Source organism: Barbus barbus (assembly GCF_936440315.1).
Source record: "Barbus barbus genome assembly, chromosome: 9".
Taxonomy (NCBI): Eukaryota; Metazoa; Chordata; class Actinopteri; order Cypriniformes; family Cyprinidae; genus Barbus; species Barbus barbus.
In genome coordinates this window covers 2,865,086-2,890,433 of record NC_136737.1, presented here as the reverse complement: position 1 = coordinate 2,890,433, position 25,348 = coordinate 2,865,086, and the positions used below count along the sequence as shown (strand labels likewise).

At 36.0% G+C, this 25,348-nt stretch overlaps 2 protein-coding genes across 14 annotated transcripts in view; both read left to right on the top strand.

Moving 5' to 3' along the window:
* Positions 1 to 25,348, top strand: part of LOC306874474 (uncharacterized protein) — a 207,065-nt gene that overhangs the window by 110,269 nt on the left and 71,448 nt on the right. For 9 of the 13 annotated variants that reach the window (XM_079424545.1, XM_079424552.1, XM_079424553.1 and 6 more), the window contains 5 exons: positions 20,220 to 20,390; positions 21,152 to 21,325; positions 23,037 to 23,210; positions 24,131 to 24,304; positions 24,483 to 24,644. In XM_079424545.1, coding sequence (XP_079280671.1) covers positions 20,220 to 20,390; positions 21,152 to 21,325; positions 23,037 to 23,210; positions 24,131 to 24,304; positions 24,483 to 24,644 — 855 coding nt within the window. The remainder of the gene's footprint in view (positions 1 to 20,219; positions 20,391 to 21,151; positions 21,326 to 23,036; positions 23,211 to 24,130; positions 24,305 to 24,482; positions 24,645 to 25,348) is intronic. The other 4 variants (XM_079424547.1, XM_079424550.1, XM_079424554.1 and 1 more) reach the window with 4 other exon arrangements.
* On the top strand, positions 2,204 to 18,129 carry LOC306874481 (NLR family CARD domain-containing protein 3-like). Its single transcript, XM_079424572.1, has 10 exons — positions 2,204 to 2,487; positions 2,738 to 2,842; positions 3,745 to 3,837; positions 3,951 to 4,055; positions 4,242 to 4,326; positions 4,599 to 4,794; positions 4,887 to 6,708; positions 8,252 to 8,422; positions 8,573 to 8,746; positions 17,268 to 18,129. Exons 2-10 carry the CDS (start codon positions 2,799 to 2,801, stop codon positions 17,308 to 17,310), a joined length of 2,733 nt encoding a protein of 910 aa, XP_079280698.1. The 5' UTR covers positions 2,204 to 2,487; positions 2,738 to 2,798; the 3' UTR covers positions 17,311 to 18,129.

Sequence of the window (25,348 nt, the reverse complement as noted above, 5' to 3'; positions counted from 1 at the left end):
CCACACCTGTACCTGACTCCTGCTCTGGAGAAGACCAAACCACGGAGCAGCATCATCTACTGGACAGATGCAAAACAAGAGCACTCCGGCCGTAACAATCATATTTAGAGAAATGTCTGTCTTTGATCGCTTGCCAACATTCTTCAAAACATATTATTCTCTACAGACAAGTGAAAGAAAGCAAGAAACATACAGGTTTCAACATACATCTATCTATCATAAAGAGATTTAGCACTTATCTTTAATTTTCTTTTCCAAAATATTTTGAAAGCAAAATTAAATGATACCATCTAAATGATATCAGTCTAAGCATCAGTTTTCCTCTTAAAAAAAAAACTTAACAAATCTCTCTAACAAAGTAAGACTGAATCAGTGTTTTCTGAAAGTACTGATTATTATTTTGTGGCTTGCTAAGGGTTTAAAGAGTCGTGTAACTGACCGTATCAGATGGAGGCATTAATGGATGACAAAACTATCAAACAACAGATATTTTGACTTTGAATACTTTGAATTAAATAAGTTACCTACAAATACCTAGAAATGTTAAATAAATCCCTGAAGAAGTGTTAAAGTGTTTGTGAACAGGAAGAAAGGATCTGAAACTAAAGTCTTCTGTATCAGCAGTGATGTTGAAGGAGGTTTCCAGGCTTCAGCACATGATCTTTATGAGGATTCATCAGTAAAAATCACCAAATGTACAGTAGAAAGATCAAAACTTTCAGATATTATTTAAGAAATGTCAGAAATGATCCTGTAAATCAGAGAAATCTGCTGCAGATTTATCAGTGAATTCACTTCTTGTGGAAATACTACACTGATTATAAATAGAGTAATATTTACTGCTGTATGATTAGCTCTGGATATATTATTAACAGTAATTCATATATTCAGTTTATACACACATGATAGTAAATGTAAGCAGCTTCAAACTGCAGTTTTAATAAATGTAAAGTTTATTATACTAAATCTTGTGTTATGATTTTTAATGCATACAGGTGAAACAAATTAAATAATGCAGCATTAATATAAGCATACATGAACACATGAGCGATATTGAATAGCATTTCAGCCATAGTACAGAGTCAGCTCTTATGAGGGTTTCTGATGATATTTTACATGGTTTGAGCTTAGATTTGATTGACAAATGAATGCTGTTGTAGAGTTGATCCTCTCTTTTGAGGACATGGAGAAAGTTGTGCATGCTTTGTGTTATTGTGTTTGGATTATTGTAATGTGAGGAGGAGATTGAGTTTACAGTGTGAAAGTATCAAGGCTAAGCTCTGTGAACTTTGTTTTCTTACTGATCATGCCCAGCGGAGAAGCATATATCCATGAGGAAGTTGTGGTTTGTGATTAATGTTTCTTTTGGTAATCCTTAGATCAGGAAACACATATTAACCATTAAGAGTTTTCCCTCAAACTCACAAGTTGCTGCTTACTGGTAGTAAGGTAGTTGTTTGTATCAATTTTTTCAGTTGAGTATCTAGTGGAAAGTATGCATGCAGAGTGTGTAGCATGTCATTTGAGATTTCATTGGGATTTCAATTAAATCCAAACGATGGCCATTTTGCTTTATTAATGAATCAAAATGAAAGTGTTAAACAGTCAACAAATTAACTACTGCAAGTAATACTTCCATGATTACTGTTATTTGGGGGATTTATAAAAGGATTAATTTCACATATAGTTGCTGTTGTGCTGATGTCTTCAGATCACCTGTAAACTGTCATTAAAACTCATTTCATGACTCTCAGCTGAGACCAACTTCATCATAAATCTCTCAACATCACTTCATTATAGTCTGATAAACCATGTTATTTGCTTCTAACAAATATATTCCTATTGTTTATTTTCTTTTTTTCTTTTTAATACAGAATACTTTATTGTATTAATGTGGGATGATTCTCTATTATACACAAAGCTTGGCAAACCTCAGCTGGACAAAGTAATGATGGAAACCATGACATGGAGCCTATATAAATATATTCATAAAGAAGCAGAAACTGTAGAACAAGCATTAATACTACACTCTAATATTAATAGAAAGAAAGTAACTGTGACATTTGCAATAAACATCATAGATAAGAGTCCAGGAACTGGGATAATAATAATAATGCAGTGTTTTAATGTATTAGGTGTAATATCCTCGCTCCAGTGCAGCAGGTGGCAGTAACTTCAGCTCCAAACCCTCCAGAAAACCCACGAAGAAGAAGAAAACGAAAGTAAACACTTAAAACAGGAAGATAGCAAGAGAAAGCGTTGATCGTTGGATTTGATCCATGCCATGTCCTAGAAAACATTTTTATAGACACAACTTTAGCACAGACGCTACTAATTTTAACTCTCGCGGACATTGTTTTAGTTTATTTAATCCAATCCGTCTGAGAGATATGAGAATTAATTGATATCAAGCTACAGGCCTAAAGCACAGAAAAAAACAGCGTTTCATATACTTATAAATCCTCTTCTTAGTGGACAAGACTGCAAGTAAGTTTTCAGAAAGGGTTTATTGAAAGCGAATGTGTTTCTGAAGGTTTTTCTGTATTTCTGCTTCTGTTTTATTCTGTTGTTTCTGTGAAGCGAAATCGAAAGTATTTTTAATCCAGCCATTTCTCATCAAGATCATGTGGTTATTCTACATGAGTGCATTTGTTTGTTACTCACTTTATTTTCTAGTGTTTTTTGTTGCTGCTAACTCAACATATTGATTGATCTGATTAATATCCATCATCTCCAGGTCATACTGAACAGCAGATTGTTGTCTCATTAGTGCTGATCAATAACAGTTTAGCTGCAGTATGTCAGAGGAGCGAGGAAAGATGAGTCTCTCACAGAAACAGAGGTAAGACTGAGTCTGCTTTCAGAGAATCATTTTAAACACTGCTGGAGTTTCTCATGTTTCCTCTTTAGTGTGTAATGTATCTGTTTGTGTAAGATCTTCAAAGATACAAAGGTCTTAGTCTCCTGCAAAGTGATTTATTCTGTCTAACAGAGAACACTGATCCAGAAATGCCTAAAATGCCTGACTGAAGTCCAGATATTACTTTCTCAAATGTCTGCATCACAATGTGAAATATTAGCGTAATGCTGTTCAAAGGTAAACACAAAGAGAAGACGAGGCTTCAGTGAGTTGTAGTGTTGTCGTCATGTTGTGGAGACGCTGTGTGTTTGGATGCGAAAGCAAACCCTCTTTGTTTGGAATCAGTGGTTAAGATTTATTTATAATGCTGTTCCTGAGCCGTACGACCCAAAGGTTAGCTTGTGTTCAGCACGCTTTATGAGCTGCAGTGCATTTTCTCCACAACATCAGCTATACACACCTAAATAAACTGTAAATAAAATACAGTAAACCACACCTAAATTACTGTATTTGATGTTGGCTCTTCAGGACATAAAGTTGTTACAGTGAAGAAGAAACATTATAACTTTATGAGATTGTATCTGAAAGATAAGAGAGTTACAAAATAAAAGCTTACTGAACTGTGTAGCGCTCACTTTTCTGCTCTCTATTTCAGTCAAAACATGAAAAATTAGATCAGTCAGATATTTGTACAAATATATTTAGTCTCACATTTTAAGTACTTTACAGAAATTGTTCAACAAATGTAAGTCTGTAAACAAGAATGACTGTTACCTTTAAAACTCTGCAAACGATTCTGTGAAGGACTGGAGAGAATGTGTGTCAATATAAAACACAGATGAACCTCCTGTAGTGAAGTTTCTCTTCTCTCTTTGTGTCATTAGTGTAAGATCAGGCTCACATGTGTCTGTGAAGAGTGACCGGTCAAAGCATGGTGACATGCCGAACTTCAGTGAGAAAAAAACATCTATCAAAAGGTATTTATTATGTTTGACATTATAATATTGTATTGGCTTACTCAACAGTAAAACTCTTTAAATGAGACTGAAGGAGCTCCTGTAGTAAAGTGTTTTGTTCTTTGTGTCATTAGTGTAAGATCAGGATCACATGTGTCCAGCTCTGTGTCTGTGAAGAGTGACCGGTCAAAGGGTGACGTACCAAACTTCAGTCAAGAAACAGCATCACAAATCAAAAGGTATTTGATGTTTTTCTATTTCTTATTTTCTGTCAGAAAGTGTATCAGTGAATAATTATCATGAAACTTATAATTCATAAATTTATCACAGTATTGTTTTTCTCTTTGCTAAAAAATGCTTACAGGAGATTTTGGTCATATTTGTACTAAAAACGCAGTATTTTGATTTATTTTATTTACTATCAGGCTTCAGGATGAAACATTAGATCCAGATTTACAGTCTCACAGGAACCACAAGAATTTTACAGACAGTCTCCTGCAGATCTTCCAGGTAATAAAACACATTTTCAAGAATATTTAATAATAATAATAATAAATATGTTATTGAATAAGATTGTGACAGAACTTTTATTTCTAATGTCTTTAAAAAAAATAAAAATAAGAATGAGAACTGTATTTTTATTAATAATTACAGCTAATTAATGCTTGTCTCAACTTTATTTTTTATGAATAAATAATTGTGACCATATGTATGTATGTATATGTGTGTGTGTGTATATATATTTATTTTAATAAAATCGCTTTTTTTTTCTTGCTTTGTAGGATCTTGAAAGCAAAATGTTCAGATTTCTAAAGAAAAAGATGAAAATGTTTAAGAAAATATTACAAAAAGAGAACACACAATACTTTGTAAAGGATTTTAATGAGAACAAATCCAGTATCAAAGAAGCAGCTCTTGATCTCACGCTCTACTTCCTGAGAGAGATGAAGCAAGATGAAGCTGCTGATACTCTAGAAGGTAAGAGACTCTTGATCATCTGTCAGATTGTCATTTATAAATGTAGGAGAGAAAATAAGATTTCAAATGTCTGTGTTTCTGTTTCTGTTTAGATGAGCTGTTCATCATTCATCAGCTGAAGTGTAGCTTAAAGAAGAAGTATCAATGTGTGTTTGAAGGAATTGCAAAGCAAGGTGACTCCACACTTCTGAATAACATCTACACAGATCTCTATATCACTCAGGGTTGTAGTGAACAGGTCAATACTGAACATGAGGTAAGACAGATTGAAGTTGCTTCCAGACGTCATGAATCACATGAGATACAGGTTGAGTGCAAACATTTGTTTGAAGCTCCTGAACAAGACAAGCAGATCAGAACTGTACTGACAAAAGGAGTTGCTGGCATCGGAAAATCAGTCTCTGTGCAGAAGTTTGTTCTGGATTGGGCCGAAGGAAAAGAAAATCAAGATATCAGCTTCATATTTCCTCTTCCATTTAGAGAGATGAACTTAAAGGAGCAAGAAAAGCTAAGTTTGATGGACCTTATAACTCAGTTTTTCCCAGAGACAAAAGGACTAAACCTTACAAGAAGGAACCAAAACGTCCTGTTCATTCTTGATGGTTTGGATGAATGTCGACTTCCTCTAAACTTCAGTGGTAATGAGACGTGGCCTGATGTTTCATCACCAGCCTCTCTGGATGTTCTCCTACCAAACCTCATCAAGGGAAATCTGCTTCCTTCTGCTCTCATCTGGATCACCACCAGACCAGCAGCTGCCAGTAAGATTCCTCCTGACTGTATCGACCGGCTGACAGAGATACGAGGATTCAATGATGCACAAAAGGAGGAGTACTTCAGAAAAAGATTAATGGATGAGAATCAGGCCAAAGAAATCATTGCTCATGTTAAACAATCAAAGAGTCTCTTTATCATGTGCCACATCCCAGTCTTCTGCTGGATTTCAGCCACTGTTCTCCAGCACATTTTAGAGGTGAAAATAAATAATGTTGTGAAAAATAATCAGGCTGATGATGCCTCCAAAACACTGCAGGAGTCAAATACTGAAGACACTCCTAAGACTCTGACACAAATGTACACACACTTCCTCAGATTTCAGATCCAGCAGAGCAGACGAAAGTATGATGGAGAATATACACCAGATGTTTCCTGGGATAAAGATGCCATCATTTCACTGGGGAAACTGGCATTTCATCAGCTGGAGAGAAACAATGTGATCTTCTATGACACAGATCTGGAAGCCTGTGGTATTGACGTCTATAAGGCATCAGTGTACTCAGGCATGTGTACCCAGATCTTTAAGGAAGAAACAGGGATTGTTCTGGGTACCATGTACTGCTTCGTTCACTTGAGCATTCAAGAGTTTATTGCAGCTCTTTATGCCCATCTGTTTCTAGACATCAACAAGAAATATGTGTTTGATCAAGACTCTACAGAACAGGAAAACAAAAGCATGATTGATTTGCTCAAGACTGCAGTGGACAAGGCACTAGAGAGTGATAATGGACACCTGGATCTTTTTCTTCGATTCCTCCTTGGTTTGTCACTCCAGTCCAATCAGCGACTCTTACAGGGTCTGTTGACACAGGAAGACGCCAATGACCAGAGCAAAAAGGAAATAGTTCAGTACATCAAGCAGAAATTTGAAGCTAATCTGTCTCCAGAGAGATCCATCAATCTGTTCTACTGTCTGAATGAACTGAACGACCAAACTCTGGTGAAAGAGATTCAGACCCACCTTAGCAAAGGAAGTCTGTCATCTGCTGATCTTTCACCTGCCCAGTGGTCTGCTTTGGCCTTTGTGTTGTTGACATCAGAGGAGGAGCTGGAGGAGTTTGAGCTTCAGAAATTCAAGAAATCAGACGAGTGTCTCATTAGACTATCAGCAGTCATCAAAACCTCTAAAAGAGCTCTGTAAGTTCAAATTTTCAAATTCAAATTAAAATTGTATTTGTCACATACATATACATACATAGTACGACATGTAGTGAAATGTATTGTACGACTGTCCAACAAAATTAAGAAAAAACCTCAAGTTTACATAAATACAAATAGAAAAAGTACAGTAAACATATATATAGAAATAAACTAGCAATAAAATAAAATAACAAATAGATATGAGATAAAAATAGATATGAAGAATAAAATAGAATATGATTCTATATAGATTCTGTAAAAGTAAAGTGTATGTCAGTGATAAAGTGTCTGTGTGCTGTGCAGTGCAGTAAAGTGTATAAGTGAGTAAAAGGAATACTAAAGACAAAGACAAATGGTATGTAAGTCCCACTCATTTATCCTTACGTGACCTTCTACAAATTAGTGCAGATGTAATGAAAATGTGCAAAGTGGAAGTGTGGGGTGATGTGCTTAGAGTGGAGAGAGGTTAAGACTCCGAATGGCCTGCGGGAAGAAGCTCCTCCTCATTCTCTCTGTGTTCGCCTTCATGGAGCGGAAGCGCCTCCCTGAACGCAGCAGAGAAAAGAGTCCATTGTTGGGATGGCTGAGGTCCTTCACTATCTTCCTGGCCCTGGTCAGGCACCGCTTGCTGTTGATCTCCTGCAGGTCAGGGAGCTCGGTGTGAATGGTACGTTCCGCTGAACGCACCACCCTCTGGAGGGCTCGTCTGTCCTGCATAGTGCAGTTCCCGAACCAGGAAGTGATGCTGCCCGTCAGGACGCTCTCGATGGTGCAGGTGTAGAAAGTCTTAAGCACCCGAGAGGGAAGTCTAAAGTCCCTTAAGCGTCTCAGATGGTACAGACGCTTTAATATATTAAATAACTTTAATAATATATTAAAGTTATTTAATATATTATGTCATGTTTTGTTGTCATCTTAAAATTGCATTTATCTACATTGATTCATAGCAGGTTTGGACACCCCTGATCTGTAGTGATTATTAACCATATACCAATTATAAGTACATATCTCTTTTAGGGTTAAATCATAACACCTTTTGTTTAACTTTATTCTTTTTTTCTTAAAAAAATTGCAGACCTTTGGAATTAAAGTGCAGTGCAATGTTTTTTTATTAGATTTACATGGGTTTTATTTATGTTTCAGCAAAACAAGCTGTTTAGTTAGCTGCAGAAGAAGCACATCATGTTATTATGAAACACATTGTTCCAGATAGTTATTTTTACTCAAATATACAGTTCAGCTTCTTAAACTTCTGGTATAAAGGAGATATACTCTTGCATAACCTCAATGCATAAATTATTAACCTCCAGATTTTCCACCTCAAGACACTCATCAAGATAATAGAGCAGCACTTTTAAATGTATAACTCATTGCCATTAATGATATAAACATTCATTTACATATTTTATTACATTTTATTCAAACATGCTAGTTTGATTTATGTAGGAAATTTGAATCAATAACATTCTAATAAATATGCAGTATATTTACTGCCCATGTAAAAATAATTGATGTTTGATATTTTATGTTTCTCTTGTAGGCTAAATGATTGTCACTTAACAGACAAAAGCTGTCCAGCTCTGGCTACAGTTCTTGGATCAGATACCAACCTGAAAGAACTGAACATGAACAATAATAATCTGCAGGATTCAGGAGTGAAGCTGCTCTGCACTGGACTAAAGAATATAAATTGCAAATTAGAGATACTGAGGTAAGTTTTGTGGCAATCCCTAGTGTTTGGTTCGAATTCAGATCCATCTGTTAACATGGACCTAGATAATTTGCCACAGAATTGAGGACAGAACTGCTTCAGCTTAGTGAAATTTTTATTTTTGTTTCTTCTTGTTTTTATTGTTTGTAGGCTCTCAAACTGCAGTATCACTGAAGAAGGTTATAAAGCTCTGGCTTCAGCTCTGAGATCAAACCCTTCACACCTGATAGAGCTGGATCTCACAGGAAATGATCCTGGACAATCAGGAGTGAAGCAGCTCAGTGATTTACTACAGGATCCAAACTGTCAACTGAAGACACTGAGGTGAGAGATATTTAAAATAATAATGTTTGATAGTCTTAAACATGTTTTAGCAGAAAGTCAGTATGTGACTGGAATTGTGGGTAAAAACCCGTTACTCCTGAGAGAGCTGAATCTGAGTGAACATGAGCTAGGAGACACACGAGTGAATCAGATCGCTGCTCTACAGCAGGATAAACACTGTACACTCAACACACTGAAGTGAGTGTTTGACATGCTTTAATAATAACATTATTGAGTGGGAATAAACTAGGAAACTCAGGAAAAGTAAATATTTGTTGTCTGTTGAAAAAAAAAAAAAAAAAAAAGTTATTTTTGTCTAATTTTAGTTTAGTTTAGTTATTCACACTTAAGTCCTTTATTTACCCTTTGATTTTTGTCAAGCTTAAGAGTTCTGACGTGCTATATAACCCAGATTTTATCGCTTTAAAAATTAGGTTACGCAGGTTTTCTTCTAAACATTCACATCTAACCCTCAGGAAAATTGTTTTATTTTAGTTTAGTTTTTTGCACTTAATTCACCTTTTCCTTTATTTACTCTTATTTTGTCAATCTTAAAACTAGTGTGGTATAACAGTTAAAACATATATACACATGCGTGTACAAACTGGAATAAAGGGGAGGGGGGGGGGGTCTTTTCGGCCGTAATTAGACGCCTAAACTTTTTACAACATCTTACGAAATGTAAATATTTTGTCTCACGCAACGGTGTGAAACGAGAACGGCCGCTGTGCGTCTGTCCGTATGATTACTGAACCATCCGTATCAGATCAAGAGGTCCCTTATAAAACATCTAAAGATGTTTCTGGGGATGCGACTCATTTGCAATCTAATGAGTTTTTTTTTTTTTTGATTCTTTATTTATTACAGATTTTTGATTTACAACTTTTTACAGCAGTGCCCTAGGGGCCTGTTTCAATAAGGAGGTTCAACCAACTCTGAGTTAAAACTTGAACTCTGAGTTGATTTACCCTGAGATGGGAAACTCTGAGTTTTCGGTTACAGAACAGCTGAAATGAGTTAATTCAATCAACTCTGAGTTGACTGACTCTGAGTTAAGCGCATGCACCGCAACTATAAAAAGCCATTATCAATGGAGCGCCGAAATTACGATTCACCATGGCAACCGCTCCCGCCAAAAAGACGTCAGCACGCATACCTCCGTCAATGCGTAACATTAATTCTTAATAACTGTCTATAACTTAATAACTGTTATAATATCTGAGGTGAAAACTGTAAATTATTGAACTAATATTCATTTTAATGGTATCTCATGGCCACAAAAAAAAGAAAAGAAAAAGACAGAAAAAGAAACAAGAACGTGGCAGCAGCTAAAAATGAAGTATAAAAACACAATTGAATCAAGGTAAAGCTTTAAACATGAAAGGTTCATGGGTGTGGGCTAAATGACGTCACAGACATTTGACATTAAATATCATTCAGTGTATATTTCAATGCGCTGCAGCTTTTTCCACATAGTCTAGCACTCTTTTCACATAATTAAATATTCTCTAATCCAACCTGTTACATTTCTTAATTAGAGTAATAAAATTAACTACTGACAAGAAGGCAGAGGGAGAACCTGCACCAGCACCACTGACAGATGAAGAGGAGATGGTCAAGTATTGGAAGATTTCTAAAATCCAAAAGTAAAAATAATAACTTTTGCTCTTGTATTAGGAAATAAAGATGACCAAAATTTTTTAATAATTTGCTTATTTAACAGCTGAAAGTGGTGGTTATGGCTCGTACTACCCCTCCATCTGGCATCCATCCATTTCATACAGTAATCATGCTTGTCATCAATGCATCCAACCACACTGGAAATCCTGAAGGAAATTCTGATTATTTCGGGTTACTTCCACTGGTCACAGAAAGATGTTATCAAGTGAACATCATTTATCAGATTAGCCTCATTTAAACCCATTGCTACACCATTGACCTACAGTCCTGTGATACTCCTCTTTGACGGATTTGTGCCCAGGAAAAGATTCCCAGAAAGAGCGTGAGAGCGATGCACACTTTACTTAAAATCTACATATCTTATAATGTGCTCTGCATCTCTGATGTTTAAAAGAAAACTACCATTTAAAATGGTACCGCTCAAATAAATATGCACATGAATACGGTGTAAAAAAACATATAATAACATAAATAGTAGGCTATAAGGTATTTAGTCTTGTTTCCATGAAGGAAAAAACAATTTAAATATTATTTTATTTTCCAAATTATCTGGCAATGGGGTAAGAAATTAAAATTAGCCTATTCTTGTTTCCGTTTGCATTAAGATTATTTTTCTTACACTCTGTAGAACAATTTTATATTTTATCAAGACTAAATATCTAAAAAATATATTTTCATGTATAGAAAATGCATCTTAACTTAAATTTTAAATGTTTGTACTTGAAATAAGACAAAAATACTCAGTAAGAAAAGCAATTTTGCGCCGTGAATGAATGAATGAGGTATTAAAACATCGCTTACACTTTAAAAAGCGGGAGGAGACCGAAAGAAACTCTGGGTTTACCAAAGAAAACCTGCTCCCGACCAGGTTAGGTTCACAGAGTAAGTTACCACGGTAACTGACTCTGAGTATAAGTTACCTCTCTTCCAGAAACGGGTTTGACTTACCCTGCTTTGCCTGGTTTGACAAACCTCCCATTCTGAAACGGAAAACCCAGAGTTTCCCTCATTTCAGGGTTAACATACTCAGAGTTTTCACTTAACCTCCTTTCTGAAACGGGCCCCTGATCTGCCCATATATATAAAAAAATATTTTAAAAAAAGTGATAAATAAAATTACATAAATATATGTCATCTCAGGATTTCGAGAGGTCTGATAAATTGTCAATAAGGTCTAACCAAAATTGTATTGTCTTTCTGGTGGCACCATGTATTTTGGCCGTGGTACACTCCAACCGGGCAATGTCCAGCAAGTATGACATCCACGTCAATCTAACTGGGATAGATGGATCCAGCCACAGTTTTAAAATAACCTTTTTAGCAGCAGTAAGAGCAGCAGACAGAATCCTTTTTTGATTGACAGACAACGATAGTGATGAATCATCCAGCAAAAGAAAAAGCAGTGGGTCCTTTTGGATCTGAGTCTTCAGAAGATCCGACAATAAGTCCTGTACCAAGGCCCAGACCGAGGCAATTCGGGGATAGTCCCAGAACATATGTATATATGTACCTTGACTAGAGCTATTACACAGGTGACAGAAGGGGTCAGACTTTCTTTTCATTTTATATAATAAACAAGGAGTGGCATATGCCTTATAGATTAACTTATAATGGATCATTTGGTGAGCTGGGTTTTTAGAGGTAGCAAAACAATTTCCCCAGACGTTGTCCCAATCAATCACAGTGTCAAGTTCTCTTGCCCAGAAACCTTCAATCGGAATGTTTGAATACTGTCGTACTACAAGTGATGTATAAATTATATTCACAATACCTCTGGAAGCCATACTAGAATCTATCCAATTTACCATAGGATGAGGAGATATTTTAATCGACCAGGGTACTCCGTAAGCTTTCAGTGCAGATCTTAATCTTAAATACAGAAAAAAGGAAAATCCTGGGAGCGAGAACTCATCTTTTAGCATCTGAAAGGACTTAAGCCCATAATCGTTGTACAGGTCTTTTAAAGTGTAGATACCACATTCAGTCCAGGATTTGGAAACGAACGGTTTGTTGCCAGTACAAAGATTATTATTATGCCAAATGGGGGTAGAGTCACTGTAATACTACTGGATACTACTTTATTGATCTCATTAAAATAGCCAATAGGTGGTGTCAGAGGTGACACTGAAAATAAAAAGCTTAGCCTCGGAAGTATATTCATCTTAACGGTGGCTATCCTTCCATGAAGAGCCAGACAGAGTGGAGACCAACACAGAAGATCGCTCTTAATCTTATCCAGAAGAGACTGATAGTTCCACTTGGAAATGCGAGATAATGAAGGAAAAACTCTGATTCCAAGATAATTAAATTGGTCGCTGACAGGAATTGTAGTGGGTAAATTCTGAATCTCTGATTTAGCAGCTAAATTAAGGGGCAATAAGTATGGATTTGCTCCAATTAATCTTGTAACCAGACAGTTTACCGAATGTATCAAATAATTTTAAGCATTCCTTAACCGAGTCTGTGATGTTTGATATATACAACAAAACATCATCAGCGTAGAGTGATATTTTATGGGATGTATTCATACAACTTATTGGAACTATTGCAGAACATTGTCTGATTGCTTGGGCCAAAGGCTCTAATGACAAATTAAAAAGCAAGGGTGACAGGCGACAGCCTTGACGAGTGCCCCTGCCAAGATAAAAGGAAGGGGAGATAGAAGAACTAGTGATTACTCTGGCTGAGCATTTAGAATAAATAGTTTTGACTGCTTGTAGAAAAAAGGAGCCAAACTCAAAATATTCTAAGACAGACCACAAAAAGCTCCACTCGATTCTGTCGAATGCTTTCTCTGCATCCAGAGAAAGGATTGCAGAGGAAGCTGTATATGAGTCTGCTTGTTGAATAATATGCAGAAGCCTACGTATATTGTCTGCAGCAAATCTCCCCCTTAGAAAACCTGATTGATCATAGGTAATCAGGTCTCCTATACATCGATCCAATCTTAAAGCCAGGACCTTTGCCAACAGCTTTGAATCTGTGGATAGAAGGCGAATTGGCCTGTAGCTAGAGCATTCAAGTGGATCCTTACCTTTCTTCAGTAGCAAAGTTATTAAAGCTGTAGTTTGGTCCCTATGTAAAGCCCCTTTTTCTAACGCAAAGTTAAGAGAATTAAGAATCAAAGGCGCTATTATGTCCCATAATATCTTCAGTAACTCTGGGGGAATCCCATCTAGCCCAGGTGCTTTATTACTATTCATGCAATCCAAGGCGGATTTTAATTCCTCGATTGTCAAAGGGCTATCCAATATGTTGCGCTGAGAGTCATTTAATTTGGGTAGATTTAACTGTTTAAGGAATAAATCAAAGTTTGTTGGGTCAGAGTTGGATTCTGAAGTGTACAAAAGTTGGTAGTAGTTTCCAAATACCCTATTTACATCCTTAGGTTGAGTGTATACTGAGCCCTCATGTCTAATAGCTGATATACTAGTCTTAGATTCATTACCTTTCAACCTCAAAGCCAACAGCTTGGAAGACCGTTCTCCATGGAAATAATATGATTGTCTAGTACGATGTATGATGAATTCAGCTCTATGTAAATATATGGATTTTAATTCCGATTTAAGGACATTTACTATTTTGGTTTTGGTCTCACAAAAGTTGTTTTTTAATTCCTTTTCTAGTAGATCAATTTGTTTTTCTAATTCCAATTTACGGCTCTCCCTACGCTTTTTATTAAAGGACGAAAAACTTATACATTTACCTCTAATAAAACATTTAGTGGTTTCCCATAATACTTGGGGGTCAGAGGCTGAATCTCTGTTAATCTGTAAAAACTCCATCAAGGAGCTGCGTAACTCAGACACAAATGTACAGTCCTGTAACAAGGAGGTATTAAATCTCCATCGATTGCGTTTAGTGCCCAATGATGCGGGGGTTAAAGATGTAATTATCGGAGAATGATCAGATAAAAGAATCAGTAGAATATTAACTTTACTAATATAGGGAATCAGTGAAGGGGACATAAGTAGATAATCAATCCTTGAATAACTCTTATGACGAGCTGAAAAGAATGTATAATCCCTAGCCCCATCATTTTGTAAACGCCAAACGTCGCATATATTAGACTCTAATAATTTAATAATTAGAGTGTCGCAAAAAGGAATTAAAACATCCAGAGATCACTGAATCAGACTTAGAGACATGAGATCTATCCAACTGGGGTCCAACACCGCGTTAAAATCGCCCCCTAACACCACAAGACAGTCCTCTAAACTCACAACTAAACGTAGTAATTCTTGAAAAAATTAGTTATCACCCTCGGTGGGTGCATATATAGACATAAAATCATAATTAGTATTATTTAAGGAAACAACAGCATAAGTGATTCGGCCTTCTGTATCTCCACCGGTTCTTATAATTGAAAAAACACTATTACGTTTAATCACTATCAGCACCCCTTTAGTTTTGTTAACAGCCGAAGAGGCAGATATCACTTTAAAATATCTATTTTGAAAGCGATGCACGTCCACTGATTTCAAATGTGACTCTTGTATAAGAGCAATAGAGACCTTTTTGCTTCTTAGGTAATCTAAGCATTTGGTTCGCTTAACAGGGCTGTTTAACCCATTGACGTTCCATGACAAAATATTTATAGCCATATATTAAAAAGAGAAAAGCAACTCACACCAACCACTAAGATGGGAGGACCAGAAAGTAATCGACCAGAAAGTAATCCACCAGAAAGATAACGGTGATCAGAGCATATGCATATGCATCTGGACATACAAATATTACGCAAACTAATACATAGGCATACATTAGACCAATTAAACTTACGTGGGCAGTCCGGGGCATAGAACAAAACAACAAAAATAAGAACAATGACAAAAACAAAAACAAAATGGGCAGTAAACAAAGAGTTAGAACACACTCTTCTATCTGCCCTCAAAGTAACAGCCTTTGGATACGCGGCCACCCTAGCCGTCCGGCTCGTCCGTCAACATCTGACTCAGTCATTTTTAGGATGAAGAGACTGTCAAATTTTCTCAGTAAAGTCCTCCATAGGAACTGCAGATTCATCCTCGTTCACCTCGGATTCTCGTGACGCAACCGCTACATCTTTCTTCAAAGAAGACTTTGTGGCGGGATCCAGATTGAGAACGAACTTTTCAACCTCTGCCGGTGTCTCGAGGTGAGAAATCTTCCCTCGGTGAGTAACTTTCACTACCGCGGGGTAAACCACAAAGGATGATATCCCCAGCTGAGTTAGTTTCTTCCTCGCCGATGCCATCGCTTTCCTTTTAGACGCCGTGTGAGTGCTATAGTCTGGGAAAAAAAGCAGCGGCGCTCCCATATGAAGAATTTGTCCAGCGCTTCGGGCTCCATTCAGGATTGCATTCCGGTCTCGATAACGCAGCATCTTGAAGATGAATGTACGAGGGGTTGATTTCGAACGTTCGCCGCTGTAAATACGGTGGGCTCTTTCGATCTCCATTTCTTTGCCAGCAAGAGAGGGAATCCATTTAGGAAGATGATTCTGTATAAATCCCAGAGGGTCATCTCCTTCTACTCCTTCTTTCAGCCCCACTAGACGGATATTGGACTGGCGACTTTTATCTTCGATTCTCGCCAACTTTTCCTGAAGAGAGTCCACTGCCAGCTTGACCTCCACGGTGTCTTTTTTTGCGTGACGAAGAGCTGTTTGCATGTTGTCAAAGTTGTTTCTTATCAGACGAACATCTTCTTCCAGAACTCCAAGTCTATCCGCAATTGGAGCGAATTCTTCCTTAAACAGTTCCCTGACGAGACTAAGGTGCATCTTTAACTCGTCTGCAACAATGGCCCGAAGTTCCCCTTCAGGAACATAATTAGGATCTTTAACTCGCTTTTTTTCTGGCGAAGCCAGTGTCAATTGACATTTTGCCATCTTCATTCGTATCTCCTTTAAAACACTCAAAAGCTAACTGAATACTGATAGTTTTACTGAGAAAAAGAACAGATTAAGGGTACCGAGTCAGGGAGCTGTCGAACTACACTGCCATTGCCATCGGTGGGTCACGTGATCTGCAATCTAATGAGTTTTTGAGGGGACCTGGCATCGTTAACGTTGTTAGAACGTTAGGTAAAAAGTTCATTGATAAAAACAGATCATCTTCCTAAGATGTTCAGTGATCAAAGCATCTCCATCGCATCTATTTTATGACACGCACCTGCGAGTGTAAACTCTGTCGAAGGTTTAGGCAGGAGTTCACTGACTGGTCAAAGGATGAGTGCCCTATTGAACCTTTTTATGACACATCTGGTGAAGTTAGGTAAAGTTGAGAATTGAGTATTTATAATGAATTTATAAACTGATGTTCAGGATGAGATGAGATAGATAAAGAAGAAGTCGATAACAACAAACATAAATAAATAGAGACCCCCAAAGATGATGGTTTTAGTGAGATGGTCTATGCTGTTGGAAAATCTTGTTTAATTTAGTTAATTTTACCTAGTTTTATTTCTTTTTTTCATTCATATATTTTTCAACCCTCAACACAAACATAAACATACACTGCAAATGCAAACAGGTACCCAAACACACACACACACACACACACAGTCAACACATGCACAAAAAATAAACAAACACTCAAACAAACAGTCCTACAGTTAAACATTTAGACTATTATGATGTCTCATACAAACCTTTTACAAATAAAAACTTCTTAGAATCACACTGGGTATCTCTACAAGATGATGAAAAGCAGCATGATTAAACAATGATATAACTTTTGTTTTAACAAATAAGTTTTTAGATCTTTCAAACCTAAAACCATGATGCTCTAGAGCAAGAATTAGAAGCAGGCAAACAATCCTTCTGATTAACGCAAGACACTTTTTTTTCTTCACACAGATTTTTCTTTATGAATCTGACCTGTATCTTCTGCACGTGTTAATTGGGAAAAAACTGACACCCTGTTATTGGGCCATTGGTCAGATCAGAGCCCGCCTCAACTTCCATATCAGCGCCTTTGGAATAAAGAAGGTGTTGAGATACTTGGTTTGTTTTTTGGAACTGAACAATATATGAAAAGGAATTGGGAAGGACTTGTAGAGAAAGTGACTGGAAAGCTGCAGAGATGGAAATGGATTCAAGCCCGGCTCTCTTACAGAGGCAGAGTATTAATAGTGAACAATCTTGCTGCCTCAATGCTGTGGCATCGTCTGACAGTATTAGATCCTCCAAAAGACCTATTGATAAAACTTCAGAAAGCTTTTGTAGACTTCTTCTGGGGTGGCCATTATTGGCTCCCCCCTGGAGTACTTTGTCTTCCGGTCAATGAGGGCGGTCAAGGGTTAATCCATCTGACCTCTAAGGTGAAGGCCATGAGGTTACAAACGGCCCAAAAGTTGCTTTATTTTTCAGACTCTGCACCATGGATCAGTTTTGGTCTTGCAATTTTACAAAGAAAGAGCAAGATGGGACTTGATAAGCAAATGTTTTTAATTTCAGAAAATGATACAAAAGAAGAAAAAACTTTACAATTTTATGGATCTGTTTTCGAAGCTTGGAGGTTTTTTAAGTTGGAACGGAGAGAACATTTTGGCTTTGAGGAACCACTTTTTTTGTAATCCTTGGTTTTGTCAAAATTGTACTATGTCTGATACAGATATTTTTAATTTTGTTTCAGCAGGAGTAACTAAAATTGGAAATTTGTTGGATCTGTCAAAGAGAGAATGGGTCTCAGTACAGGCGCTTACTAAGAAGATTGGAGGTAGATCAGAGAGAATAGTAGGAAATATTTTAAAGAATCTGAAAACATCTTTTCCTAAACCGTTACAAGAATTTATAACAAATTCCATGTCTGGTAATTTAACAAAGGTTTTTTTTCCAGAAGTGTATGTAACTCCAAAGATGGATCCATTTGAAAATGACAATAGTAATAATGATAATATGTTGCTGTCTTTTAAAGGGTTACAAAGTTTTCCTTTTTCTATAGCATGCAAAGAAAATTTATATAATGTTTGTGTAAAGTCATTTTTTGTTGGACAGTTAAGAGAAAGGAGAGATACAAAATGGAGAGCTTTTTTTTCTACATCTGAAAATAGATCACCTTCTTGGCATTCTTTGTATAAAAATCCTCTTCCAAAAAGGTCTGGTGACTTGCAGTGGCGGATTTTGCATTGTTCGTTGGCAACAAAAGTTTTTTTGTTTAAATGTAAATTTTCAGTTTCTTCACTGTGTGTAAAGAACCTGACACTGTTTTTCATATTTTTTGTGTATGTTGTAAATTATTCCCTCTTTTTAATATTTTGGATGGAATTTTTAGCAAGTTAGGTTTACATTTTTCAAAAATAATGTTTATATATGGGTATGAATACTCTCGTAATAAGAAAGAGATTTGTACTTTTTCAAATTTTTTGCTTGGACAAGCAAAGCTAGCTATCTGGAAGGCTTATAGAATTGAAATGGAAGGTCAGGAAGTTAATATGGTCAATTTGTTTAAAGCATTAGTTGAATCTAGGATTCGACTGGAATATGAATATTATCGAGCAAATAGTGATGAATTGATGTTTGAGAATAAGTGGTGTTTAAATAAGGTCTTGGTTTTTGTGGAGGATGAAGACCTCTTTTTTAATTGGTAGTGACTTATAGAATTAGTTTTTGAAAATGTTTGTAATGTAAAATAAATTATTTTAAAAAGTCTTTCTTTCTCTCTCTCTCTCTCTCTTTCTCTCTCTCTCTCTCTCTCTTGTGTGACAAGCTGTGTTATAAGGAAGAATAACATATTTTTTTTATAGACTTTCAGACTGCAGTATCACTGAAGAAGGTTATACAGCTCTGGCTTCAGCTCTGAGATCAAACCCTTCACACCTGATAGAGCTGGATCTCACAGGAAATGATCCTGGACAATCAGGAGTGAAGCAGCTCAGTGATTTACTACAGGATCCAAACTGTCAACTGAAGACACTGAGGTGAGACGTCATGAAATAATACTAAATAAATGATACGCATGTGAATTATTTATATTATACATAAATATTATCATATTATATTATATTTCACTAATTCAATAAGATACAGATGCTGCTGCTGTTGTTTTGATGATAAATGTCACCACAGTTTAGTTGTGTTAAAAGTTACAGGTTATTCAGTATTTTGGTGCCTCAATTATCATTTATGATTGTGTTATTTTGGACATTTCTTATGAAAAACATATTCAGTGTGATTTATTATCCTGATTGTTTAAATGTTACTGAATGCACTGTACATTAATTTCCATCAAGCTCAGATTTACAACACTGTAGATCTACTACAGCAGATCTATAACAGGCCACAAACATGTGATGTGTGTCAGGATAATTCAGCACACACACACACACACACACACACACGTCTGAACCTGCAGTTCTCTCATAATGAGCAGAATTACTGTTGCATCAACACAGACATCAGTTAATAAAACTATCCAGAGATGATCTAAACCCAGATCATGTTCCTGTTAGTGGATCAGCAATCCAGTGTTTGGTGAATTCTGCTACATAATAATAGGAAGAGCCAGCATCAAAAGATCAACTAAATATATGGCTATGAATGCTTAGCTGTCACAAGATAGTTATCCCTTTGCTAACTTTCCTCTTATCCTGCTTAAAGCCAGAAATATCTTTGAGAATTTTGAGAATCATGATCTAGTGAGCTTTTGCCCCTGAGTTTCTTTTAAAGAATTTACTTTTGACTTTTGTCTTTCTTAACTGTTTAAACTTGAACTAGAGCTTTTCGTTACAAACAATGTTTGATCATCTTTAAATGTTTTGTGATGCGATGCACATTGAATTGAATCCTGCTTCATCTTCTCTTCTGCAGGTTTGTGGGTCCTGCTGCAGATGAAGCCTGTCAGTATGTGACTGGAATTGTGGGTAAAAACCCGTTACTCCTGAGAGAGCTGAATCTGAGTAAACATAAACTAGGAGACACACGAGTGAATCAGATCGCTGCTCTACTGCAGGATAAACACTCTCAACTCAACACACTGATGTGAGTATCTTACATCATTTCATGTGTTACATGACTAGTAATGTTACAGTAGTCTGTTTTAATTCTCATTTGAGTCCAACCCCACGCTATAAAGCTTGGAAGAGCCAGGATATTTTTTAATATAACTCTAATTATATTTGTCTGAAAGAAGAAATTCATATACATCGAGGATGTCTTGAGGGTGAGCAAATCATGGGGTAATTTTCATTTTTGGGTGAACTATCCCTTTAAGTATTCAGGGGTTGAAGAAAATAATGTGAACACATTAGAAATAGCCAGAATTTTATTGCGTTTACCATTATTTGCCTTTAATACAGCTTCCAACCTTCTTAGAATAGATTCATACAACTTTTGAATAGACTTCAGTTAAATTTAGTCTCTATCTTCTGCAGTGACTGCTGAATGTTTACTTGGTCCAGCCCTATGGAGCCAATTGTGTGACAATATTCATCTAACAAATCCAGCAGCAGTCTAATAAAGAGGTTGATTGGAAAAACGTAGTTTATGTATTTTGAAAATACAAAAATACTAAGATTAAATGTATTTAAATACAAAATATTTTTTTTCAAAGGTATTTAAATACAAAATAGTATTTAAATCCATGTATTTGAAATACTGCCCATCCCTGTTTGTTTTTCTGTTTTGAAGACCAAATTGTGGAAAATTATGCAAAGATATTTGGGCACTCTTCCTCTGTTTTTTGTTTTATCAAGACATTGTGACTTTATTAAATAGTTTTCTTCTCTCTTCTCTCAATGTAGATTAAGTGGCTGTAAAATGACAGATGAAGGATGTTCTGCTGTGACTTCAGCTCTGAAATCAAACCCATCACACCTGAGAGAACTGGACCTGAGCTGGAATAAACTCGGAGACTCTGGAGTGAAAAACCTCAGTGATCTACTGATGAACCCACAATTCAAGCTGGAGAAACTAGAGTTAGTATCATTATACTCTACAGGATTAGAATAAATTAGAAATACATTATGTGCACAAATAAATCATTTAAACACTGCAATATTCCATAAAAAATAATATCTGTCAAGTTTAATTTCATGGTGAATTAAAAAAAAATCTGTCAATCACCAGAGATCACAGGAATAACAAACGATAGCAATCCAATTAACTGTTAATGGACCAAATTAAATCCTGCCATACATTTGTGTTTTTATTTATTTTTGCATTCACTCAGACATACTGTACAATAAAGAATGACCATTACAAAAAAATTTAAATAAATGTGTATTGATGATAGAGTACTCTTAAAATATATTTGAGGTAAATTATAATTCAGGAACAAAGCTTTATTGATTTCTCACATTTAAACTCAATTTTCACATTTTAATGCAGACCTGCCAACCTGTACGCATTTTGATCTCAAAGTACGCAGGTACGATTTGTCTCTTTAAACTATGCAAAAACCTGGTGACGGCTTTGTGCACGCGCAGCATTGAAAGAGCACTTCGACCAATCAGAGCGCTGGGCTCATTCCCCATCTAGAGAGTGGGATGATGGACAAATGCCTAACCTATCATTAGAAAGAGGCTACAAATAGAGAGCAAAACAAAATCCCGCTCGGTCTCGTACCTTTTTTACTCCAGCCGTCTGATTTCTTGCAACTAAGGTAAACAGGTTGTGGTGGATGTGGAAAGTTAAAATATTGAGTTGAGTTAACTTAATCCTCTGGAGTCGACGTGATCGCATTGATATTCTAGACGAACTGTGAACAGAATAAAAGCACACATTCATATTCAGTCAGATCTGCTGCGCTTTATTTGTGTTCATATAGCTGCACTCGCTGAACAGTATCCTAATATTAGGGCTTTTAGTCCAAAAAAGTGCAGGTACTTGGATAAATACTGATATATTTGCACTAGAGCTTCGCCCGTGTCTAATAAACCTTTAATAAAGTCTTGCCTGAACATTCAGCTGCTGACAGAGCAGACAGTTACCATGTTTGAGTAACAGATCCACAAACACAGTATTATTTCTCTATTACAGTCATTCATAAGTTAATAGTTCAGATATAAACACTGATGTTTATGGGAGCGATCAAAATAGACCTTTTGAAAGTTAACTGGGCTTCAAATAACGTTTGTGTCGATTGCATTGTTTGGCCGGTAGGTGGCGACACGTGACATAAAAATGTATTTGTGATTGAATCAAGAGATTTGTTTAAAAACTGATTCATCCAGTAAAGAAACAAGTGAAGTATTATAGTATTATATAGACATTAAATCATTCATTCAAACCACTTTTTCATCATTTTAATATGAACTAAATATATTATAAATACATATTAATTTAAATGTTTAATAATTCGTTCAAATTAAACACTTTTAAATAGACTGCAGCAATGATATTTTGTCACATTATTTTGTTTCGTGGGAGAATCACACAAATTGTTCTCCAAAAAAATGTTAAAGGTTGGCAGGTCTGTTAATGTTATTTTTAAGTAGTTTTATAGTTGATCCTATTTCTTAATCTACTTTGTTAATCTTTGTTTCTTCTGTTTTTGTTTATGGTCATATAATAAAGTTTTTGGCAATGTTCTGATTATTGTACTGTATGATATTAACACATGATGAATTACTCTCACATGAACTTGACACTTGTCTGATTCATTGTCTTTTCTCTTTCTGTCTTCAGTCTGTGTGGATGCAGTATTACAGAGAAACAGTGTCTCATCCTGACTTCAGCTCTGAAATCAAACCCATCACACCTGAGAGAACTGACCCTGAGTGTGAATCAAATAAAAAACACAGGAGTGAATCACTTATGTGACGTACTGAAGGATTCACACTGTAAACTGGAGACATTGAGGTCAGTAACATTCACATACAAGAATAAAATGATTAAAATCACCAATGATCAATGACGAGTTCACATTATATTTGATCAATGACGAGTTCACATTATATTTGATCAATGACGAGTTCACATTATATTTGATCAATGACGAGTTCACATTATATTTGATCAATGACGAGTTCACATTATATTTGATCAATGACGAGTTCACATTATATTTGATCAATGACGAGTTCACATTATATTTGATCAATGACGAGTTCACATTATATTTGATCAATGACGAGTTCACATTATATTTGATCAATGACGAGTTCACATTATATTTGATCAATGACGAGTTCACATTATATTTGATCAATGACGGGTTCACATTATATTTGATCAATGACGGGTTCACATTATATTTGATCAATGACGAGTTCACATTATATTTGATCAATGACGAGTTCACATTATATTTGATCAATGACGAGTTCACATTATATTTGATCAATGACGAGTTCACATTATATTTGATCAATGACGAGTTCACATTATATTTGATCAATGACGAGTTCACATTATATTTGATCAATGACGAGTTCACATTATATTTGATCAATGACGAGTTCACATTATATTTGATCAATGACGAGTTCACATTATATTTGATCAATGATGAGATCACATTATATTTGATCAATGACGAGTTCACATTATATTTGATCAATGACGAGTTCACATTATATTTGATCAATGATGAGTTCACATTATATTTGATCAATGATGGGTTCACATTATATTTGTACAAAGTGTTTCACCTCAGTATTTTGTGATCTGGTGAAATAAACATGATCTCTCTTCCTCCGTCTGTTTACTTGCTCGTGACGATTATGTGATTTGTTTTCTTCGGTTTTATTTTCTGCTCTCACTCTTTCTGCCAAATGTAGGTTAAGATACTGTGAAATGACAGATGAAGGATGTTCTGCTGTGACTTCAGCTCTGAAATCAAACCCATCACACCTGAGAGAACTGGACCTGAGCGGGAATCAAATAACAAACACAGGAGTGAATCACTTATGTGACGTACTGAAGGATTCACACTGTAAACTGAAGACATTGAGGTCAGTAACTTTCACACACAAGAATAAAATGATGAAAAATCACTTCAACAGTTTAAACCCAAACACTTTATACTCAATATCTCATGATGAGTCTGAGTTCACTTTATATTTGAGTAATTCTTCTCATTAATGATTTGTTTGTAAGATGATCTCTCTTCCTCTGTTTGTCTCTTTCTAGTCTTTATAACTGTGGCATTACAGATGTTTCTTCTTTAACTCAGTCTTTGAGAAACACAAAAGCACTGCAGTTTCTAAAAGAGCTTGATCTGAGTGATAATAAGATTGGAGACTCAAAGCAGAAGCTCATTGATGTGCTACGAGACTCAAACTGTGAACTGAGGTGAGTAAACTTCACTTTGTGATATTAAAGAGATTCATTTACCTCTGATATGGGAACAAATATATACTTTCAAATATTTGTGAAAAGAGTTGATCAAATTATCATCAAGCTTTATTTCAAAGTGTTTGTGTCTGAATGAAATGTAAAGTTGATAATGTTTAACACAAAGGAGGAAAGAGAACAGAAGCACTCTGTCAGAGCTTTATACAGAAACAGCTGCTTGACGGAATGTTCCTGAATTTGAATCTCAACTGTCACTTTCTCACACACACACACACACACACACACACACACACACACACACACACACACACACACACACACACACACACACACTCTCACACTCACACAAACACACACACACACACACACGTTGGTTTTTGTGGTTTATGGGGACTCTCCATAGGCGTAATGGTTTTTATACTGAACAAACTGTGTGTGCTATTGCCCTACACCAACCCTACACCTAAACTTAGCCCTCACAGGAGACTTTGTGCATTTTTAGATTTTCAAAAAAACACCATTTAGTATGTTTTTTTTAAGCCTTTTGAATTACGGGGACATAGACAGTGTCCTCATAAACCACCTTCATATTGTAATACCTCTGTCATACCCATGTCATTATACAAATTTGTGTCCTCATAAACCACATAAGCATACACACACACACACACATACACACACTCACACTCACACTCACACAC